This window comes from Coenobita brevimanus, chromosome 77 (genome assembly GCF_032717465.1).
Source record: "Coenobita brevimanus isolate Jiangsu-jjx chromosome 77, ASM3271746v2, whole genome shotgun sequence".
Classification (NCBI taxonomy): Eukaryota; Metazoa; Arthropoda; class Malacostraca; order Decapoda; family Coenobitidae; genus Coenobita; species Coenobita brevimanus.
Window position 1 is genome coordinate 8,877,468 of NC_137030.1, and position 8,490 is coordinate 8,885,957.

Below are 8,490 nucleotides of genomic sequence, written 5' to 3' on the forward strand. Positions count from 1 at the left end.
CCCCGCCAGGTCGCCCGGCCGCCCCAGCAGCACCTTCTGCCTCCCGTGTGACGCCAGCCTGCAGCGGCGGAGTGTCCTGTGGTGGCGGCGGCGTGACGGCAGGCCAGCGGGCGGCAGGGCGGCAGGGCAGCAGTGCCATCGTGCCACCGCCACCCGCGCCAGTGATGCCGCCAGTGCCACCCCAGTGCCTCCTCAGGGCCAGACCTCGGGCCAGCTGCGTGTGGCGCCAGGTTGTGTGAGTGCAGGGTGGCGGGGCGGCGGCGGCGGCAGCGGCGGCCGCCAGCGGCAGCGGCAGCGGCGGCGGAGGCAGCGGCAGGACGGCTGGATGGTGATGGTGGGCGGTGCGGCGGGCGCTGACAATTGTTGCTTCCAGTGAAACAGGTGTCAGGTGGCATGGCCGGCAGACCCCGCCCCGCCCCCTCCCCCGCCCCGACACCGGCACCCCCAGGCACCAGGCCGCCGCTCAGCGAGGTGCGCCCCTCCGCGCCCCCCGGGGCACCCAGGCCGCGCTGCCTCGTCAAGCGGGGGCACGGCGCCCCCCCTACCTCGCCCACTGCTGCGACACCCGCACCCCCGCCCCCCCTCACGCCACCAGACATGGCAGACCAAGAGGCGCAGACTAGTGAGTATAGTTTGTGTATACCGTACCATAGTGATGCCCTGCTCTGCTCTGCCCCGCCCTTATCCTGTCCTGCCTTGCCCTTGTGTTGTCCTACCCTTTCCTGCCCTGCCCTTACATTATCCTGCCCTTCCCTGTTCTGGCCTAATGTTGTCCTGCCTTGCCCTGCCATGTCTTGCCCTGCTTGCTCTAGTGTTGTCATGCCCTTTGCTGCTGTACCCTAGTGTTGTCTTGCCCTTCCCACGTGTTGTCTTGCCCTTCCCTGCTCTGTCCCAGTGTTGTCCTGCCTTTCCCTAGTGTCCTGTCCTTCCCTGCTGTGCCCTAATGTTGTCCTGTCCTTCCCAAGTATTGTCCTGCTCTTCCGTGCTCTGTCCTGGTGTTGTCCTGCCCTTCCCTGCTGTGTTATAGTGTTGTCCTGCCCTTCCCTGCTGTGTTATAGTGTTGTCCTGCCCTTCCCTGCTGTGTTATAGTGTTGTCCTGCCCTTCCCTGCTGTGTTATAGTGTTGTCCTGCCCTTCCCTGCTCTGTCCTAGTGTTGTCCTGCCCTTCCCTGCTGTGCCCTAGTGTTGTCCTGCCCATCCCTAGTGTTGTCCTGCCCATCCCTAGTGTTGTCCTGCCCATCCCTAGTGTTGTCCTGTCCATCCCTAGTGTTGTCCTGCCCATCCCTAGTGTTGTCCTGCCCATCCCTGCTGTGCCCTAGTGTTGTCCTGCCCATCCCTAGTGTTGTCCTGCCCTTCCCTGCTGTGCCCTAGTGTTGTCCTGCCCATCCCTAGTGTGGTCCTGTCCATCCCTAGTGTTGTCCTGCCCATCCCTAGTGTTGTCCTGCCCATCCCTAGTGTTGTCCTGCCCATCCCTAGTGTTGTCCTGTCCATCCCTAGTGTTGTCCTGTCCATCCCTAATGTTGTCCTGTCCATCCCTAGTGTTGTCCTGCCCATCCCTGCTGTGCCCTAGTGTTGTCCTGCCCTTCCCTTCCCTTCCCCTGTCCTGCCCTGCCATGCCCTGTCCTGTCTGCCTTGTTTTGCACTACCCTGCCCTGCCCTGTTCTGCCCTTCCCTGCCCTGTCCTGCCCTGCCATGTCCTGTTCTGTTCAGCATCCCATATACCCTAATTACATCTGGAATAATTATAACTACAACAAACAATAAAAACAACAACAACAATAATAATAATAATAATAATAATAATAATAATAATAGTAATAACAACATTCATGATGATGGTGATGAAGATGATGATGATCATTATTATCATCATCCATCATCAGTCATCATCCATTGTCAATCATCAACATGTCATCAGTATTTTTTTTTTTTTATGTGAGGAAGAAGGAACCAAAGGCCACGAGCCCGCATAACTGTTCCCTCCAAGAGAAAAACAAAATACAAGAGAGATCCAAATTCAAGATCCGATCATTTCGAGATGCCTGGACACACGCGTTTGAAAGACTGGAGATCATAGGAAGCAGGAAATACAGACAGAGGGAGACAGTTCCAGAGTTGACCTGTTGCATAAATGAAGGACTGGGAGTAACGGTTAACTCTTGCATTAGAGAGCTGGACAGAAAAGGGATGAGAGTTTGCGCTAGATGGGTGCTACACGCCCGTCGTAGAGGTGGAGGGATGCAAGCAGACAGTTCAGAGGAGCAATGACCATTGAAGTAGTGATAGGAAAGAGATAAAGATGCAACAGTGCGGTGAAGAGACAGAGGTTGAAGGGAGCCAGTAAGAGGGAGAGAGTTAATGAGACGAAAAGCCTTTGACTCCATCCTATTGAGAAGAGCTGTATGTGGGGAACCTCCCCACACATGAGAGTTGTACTCCACACAGGGGAGGATAAAACCCGTGTATAGAGTCAACAATTGTGCAGGGGTAAAGAAGGAACTGAGTCGGCTTAGCACACCTAATATCTTGGAAGCAGATTTTAGAAGAGATGTAATATGATCTTTCCAAGATAAGTCCCGAGTGAATGAAACCCCAAGCATATTCAAGGATGATGCAGGATTAAGCTGATTATTATTAAACATTAGTGGGTACACCTGTGGAAGATTTTGTCGGGTTGATAGGTGTAAGAACTGAGTCTTCGATGCATTAAAAACAACAAGATTATTTTTACCCCAGTCGGAGATACGAGCCAAGTCAGACATTAGGTGTGCCATAACCTCATCCCTTGTTTGTTGAAGTAACTGCTGAGATGGGCGTTGCAGGAACCGAATGGAAAGATGAAGGGTGGAGTCATCAGCGTATGAGTGGATAGGGTTCGATGTACAGCTTCGAAGGTCACTGATGAATAAAAAGAAGAGAGTTGATGATAGCACAGAGCCCTGAGGAACACCACTGTTGATAGATCTAGGAGAAGAACGATGGCCGTCTACAACAGCCGCTATAGAACGACCAGAAAGGAAGCTAGAGGTGAATGCACAGATAGCGGGATAGAACTGTAAGAGGGCAGTTTGGAAATTAAAGATTTATGCCTGACTTGATCGAAAGCCTTTGAGATATCAAGTGCAATAGCAAAGCTCTCCCCAAAGTCCCGAAAGGAGGATGACCAGGAGTCTGAATGGTAGGTGAGAAGATCGCCAGCGGAGGGTCCCTGACGGAACCCATACTGACTATCAGAAAGAAGGTTGTGATAGGAAAACATGCTTTAAAATTTTTCTATTAAGAATTGACTCGAAAACTTTTGAGATACAGGATGTTAAAGCAATTGGACGATAGTTAGAGGGTTGGGAATGGTCACCCTTCTTTGGGACTGGCTGAATGAGAGCAAACTTCCAGCAAGAAGGAAAGATTCAAGTTGATAGACAAAGGCGAAAGAGTTTGCCTAGGCAGGGTGTAAGCACTGAAGTGCAGTTCTTGAGAACAACAGGAGGGACTCCATCAGGCCCATATGCCTTGTTAGTATTGAGGCCTATGATGGCAGGAAATACGTCAGCTGAAGAAATTTTAATGTCAGCCATGAGGAAGTCAGAGGGGGGAAGTGATGGAGGAACAGCACCGGAATCGTCTAAGGTGGAATTGGAGGAGAAAGTCTGAGTGAAGAGATCTGCTTTATCAGTAGAAGAAATAGCTACAGAGCCATCAGAGTAGAAAGGAGGAGGGAAGGATGATGAGGTAAAGTTGTTAGAAAGGTGTTTGGCAAGGTGCCAGAAGGAGCGAGAAGAATTCGAGTTGGAGAGTTGAGAGCATTTAGTACGGATCATCATCATCAATCATCCATCCTCCTCCTCATCTTCCTCCTTCTTCTCCTCCTCCTCCTTCTCCTCCTCCTCTTTCTCCTCCTCCTCCTCCTCCTCCTCATCATCATCATCATCATCATCATTATCATCCACCGTCAATCATCCATCATCATTATCCATCATCATCATCATCATCATCATTATCTTCATCATCATCATCGTCATCAATCATCCTTCATTCATTCATTATCATTATCCATGATCACGATCTTCAGTCATCTTAATTATCATCAATCATCATATCATTATTAATCATCACCAATCATCATCATCATCAATCATCATCAGTCATCGTCATCATAATCTTTATGATCATCAGTCATGATGATGATGATGATGATCATCATCATCATCAATCATCATGCAAACCTTTCCCACCCCAAGATGGGGTTAGGTAGGGTCCAGAGGAGCAGAAAATACTTGACAGAGGTCAGGTCAGGTATACTGATCTGCTAATGATACCAGGAAATCCAGTATTATCTGTCATGGTCGGGCCGTTGGCGACTAAACCAGCAACCCCAGTAGTTTTGCCCAGTAAGGAGGGTGGCTAGACACTAAGCAGGACAAACACATAAACCGCCATAGAGCGGATAGGCTTCCCAACAACGGCCATCTAGCAGGGTAGGTGGAGCTCGTTAGCCTTGGCTGGAAATCCACCTTGAAGGAAAACTATTGCAGACCTGGGGTTATCTGGTAGTGATAATGTCGTCCAGCTTTTCCAAATTTTTAAAATCACTTTAAAATGGGAGAAATACCACTACTACTACTGCTACTACTACTATTACTAATGATGATGATGGCGGATTTACCCGGGACACAGAGGTTGGCAGCCATTGTTGGTGAAGCCCTATACCACACACACACACACACACACACACACACACACACACACACACACACACACACACACACACACACACACACACACACACACACACACACACACACACACACACACACACACACACACACACACACACACACACACACACAAAACCTTCCTATATACGTTTAAACTCATTGGCCTATAGGTTAATTATACAAAAACGCACGTTCCCCATCTTTCTCTTTCACACACACGCAGATACTTTCCTATATACGTTTTGACTCATTCACCTGTTAAGTATACACAAAAACGCACCCCCCCCCTCTGTCTCTCTCTTTCTCTCGCTCTCTCTCTCTCTCTCTCTCTCTCACACACACACACACACACACACACACACACACACACACACACACACACTAGCATATGATAATGGTCAAAATCTGTGTGGAGGAGACCAAGAATGAGGTGGACGGGAATGTGGAGGAATATGTGATATGGTTTAGGATGGAACGAGAGATAAACTGAACGAGTTAAAGTGGAAGGTGTATTAGGATGGAATGAAGGACGTGGCTGAGTTAGGATAAGAGTGACAGATGAGAATGCTGTGAATGGCGACAGTTGAGTTAGGATAAAGTGGAATAGTATAAGATGGAAGATAGATTAGGGTAGAAAGGATTGAAATGAAATTATTTAGTAGTAACACCTATTCTTTAGCGATTTAGCTTCTTCTTTATACCTTATTGTATTCTTGTCTTACTGAGGCAAACTATGTTGACAATAACATGCAAGAATAACACAAGAAAATATCAGTGCGCAATATCCATAAAAAATCGCTTAAAGGTGCTTAAAGGTGATATCAGATCCTGCCACAACATGGTAAGGGAACGTTTACGCATATCAAATATTTTTGCTTGAATTCTGGATCATAAACATTACTATTCTCTACCCTTTCTAAGTCTCCAATGCCACCTATGATACGGTCAAGGGTAAGGTGGAGAGTATTGGGCAAAGTGAAGGATTACATAGAAGCCACAATAATACGAATTAATATATGCCAGCAGTGAATTCAAAAGCAACAAAGTGGAAACTCTGTCAATCTGGGTTGGAATGAAGTTGACCAGGAAGTAATAAGGTAGAAAACTGTATGTTAGTGGAAGGTTTGAGATGGAATGAAGAACCGAAGATAAATCGGTTAAAGATAAGTGCTGAGAGCTCAGTAATAAAATTTCATAATAAATGGCGGAAGTCCAGACAGACATGTTACAAAGTTCGGTGAAAGTCTGCTGTCTGTTTTGTGTGATTAACTAGAAAAAACCATTTGGATACCCTTAACTTCCATGGGTATCCACATTCCTGAATTCAACCAATCTCTTCAGTTCCTTTTAAAAAGCTATATAATGTCTCTGCCAACAACTTTAGAAAGGGTAGAAAATAGTAATTTTTATGATCCAGAATTCAAGCAAAAATATTTGATATACATAAACGTTCCCTTACCGTGTTGTGGCAGGATCTGATATCAATAGTGTCATCACTTATCAAGTGTGTCATCTATGGTTTGTAGAGTGAGTGGTGCAGTATATGCCCTTGTGTTATGGATGTTACTGAGTACTAATACCATTGTGCCATTATATAATGTGTGTTTTGTGTCATTAGCTAATGCAATTTGCTAATGCCATTGTGTTGACAGGAGTGTACCATGAACTTCGAGCTGCGGACCCTTGCTTCTCATGTCCCCTGCAGTACTACCCTGCGACGCCTGATCATGCCTATGCTCATGCCCAGCCCTGCACACCCACTAGCCAGTTTGGGCGCAGCGATAGTGGGCTCACAAGTTTTGTACCGCTTGAGGAGAGCCACCCAACCTTCACACCACTACATCTGCGCCCAGTGGAGGAGACTGAAGCTGCTCATGACCTGCTGGAGTTGGCGCGGTCGGCCCCTGCCTTTACACCTGCACCACCTTGCTCGTACCCCAGTCCAGCACCACCAACCTGCTACCAGCCACCTACTCCAGCACCACCCTGCTCCTATCAGCCGCCTACCCCCGGGTCATCATGTGACTCATTGGAGGCTGGTGGCAGTGATGGCACCCCGGCACCATCACCAGGTGGTGGGAGTGATGCTGAGAATGTGGCACCAGCAGGGTGTCCTCTGGTGCTAGATGATGGTCGGTCTCGAACACGGCCGGGGCGGAGTGAAAGTGTGCGTCCCTCGCGCCATAAGCCACGGTACACGTGCTCTGAGTGTGGTAAGCATTATGCCACCTCCTCCAACCTGTCACGACACAAGCAGACTCACCGTGACCTGGACTCGGGTAGTGCACGGCGATGCCATGTGTGCGGCAAGGCCTATGTCAGCATGCCAGCCCTAGCCATGCATGTGCTGACACACAACCTGACACATCGCTGTGGTGTGTGTGGCAAAGCCTTCTCACGGCCATGGCTACTCCAGGGACACATGCGCTCGCACACCGGCGAGAAACCCTTTGGCTGCGCACACTGCGGCAAGTCCTTCGCCGACCGGTCCAACCTGCGTGCGCACATGCAGACTCACTCCCAGCTCAAGAACTTCAGGTGTAAACGCTGCAACAAGTCCTTTGCCCTCAAGTCGTACCTCAACAAGCACTATGAGTCCGCCTGCTACCGCGATGGTGCCTGTGGGGAGCTGTGCCCTTCACCCGGCCCGTGAGACATGGGACGTGGCAAGTGTGGTGCCCAAGATGTGATGGCGTACAGACTCCTCACTACAAAACAGACTTGGCAATAAGCAGGCGGGCTGACAGGTACAGCCTAGTAACTTCCACATCAGTACAGCGAACAGTCAACAAAGTGCTTTATTTTGCTCGTTACATTTATACTTTGATGTGAAAAAACTGTCTGATGCTCTGGTGTTTATTTGGACCCTGGGAGCCTACAGCTAGATCAGGTTTTGCTCAGAAACATGAAGGTCTTATTCCCTCCAGTACAGCGACGTCTTTGCTATATTATTCTTGGTGCTGATAGATGACTTGATTCAGCTGAGAAGAGATCCCTTGCAATAAGTAATGGAGATCGCTTCAAACCCCTTCATTACAGGTGATCTCTTTGAAGCTGAAAGCATCTGTGGTGTCAAAAATAGAGCATAAATATGTCATTGTACTGAAGAAATTATCTACTGAACTACCCAATGACTTATCTGATTACTAATTACTGCTAACTCTTAAGTGAATGCTGTCTTAGTCCTGCTAGTCAATCTGGTAACTGCTTAGCTTAAGAGGTTGCTTGTTACTGAAACTGCTCATCAAATGAGCAAGCACATATCTCTAACTGTCTAGTGAAATTGCTATTGGTATTGGTGGAGATAGTTTCATGCCTCTAACTTAACTAGCGCATCTATCAGGCTGACTGCTGTCTTTAGCTTCCCTAGTTCAAGACCCCAGGGTTCAAAACACACGCTAACAAGAATACTCAAAGTTAACTTCTTTTGATCTCACTGCTTCTCCTAATATAGCTGCATGCCAAGTGACACTAGGTGTAAATGAGGCTATCTCCATGACCCTATTGTGAACTTTGTGCGGTCCTTAGTGTAAATGGAAGTATCTTCGTAAACCCCTGTGGTTTACCTTCAGGCTCTAACACCTTATCGTGAACTTAGTGTAAATGCGTTATTCTTCGATATCTAAGATCGTATCGTGCAGTGAAATAGGCGTATATGCAGTTACTTCAAGCTCTCTACATATAATATCCCTCTCACTACAAGCCGGTCTAGTCGGTTTGTGCGGTAGTTTTCTCCGTAGGTGTTCGTATCGTGAATTGACTCTTAGATCTGGTTG

At 48.1% G+C, this 8,490-nt stretch overlaps 1 protein-coding gene across 1 annotated transcript; it reads left to right on the forward strand.

Annotated features, from left to right (window-relative positions):
• The first annotated feature begins 546 nt into the window (after positions 1-546).
• Positions 547-7,640, forward strand: LOC145408372 (uncharacterized). The gene is made up of 2 exons (XM_080279099.1): positions 547-622; positions 6,367-7,640. Exons 1-2 carry the CDS (start codon positions 598-600, stop codon positions 7,365-7,367), a joined length of 1,026 nt encoding a protein of 341 aa, XP_080135225.1. The 5' UTR covers positions 547-597; the 3' UTR covers positions 7,368-7,640.
• The last annotated feature ends 850 nt before the right edge of the window (positions 7,641-8,490 follow it).

Bases quoted from the DNA above. Each gene is read 5' to 3' on its own strand.
- LOC145408372 (XM_080279099.1), top strand. From the start codon at position 598: ATGGCAGACCAAGAGGCGCAGACTA. The intron at 623-6,366 runs GTGAGTATAGTT...TTGTGTTGACAG, and splicing joins AGACCAAGAGGCGCAGACTA to GAGTGTACCATGAACTTCGA.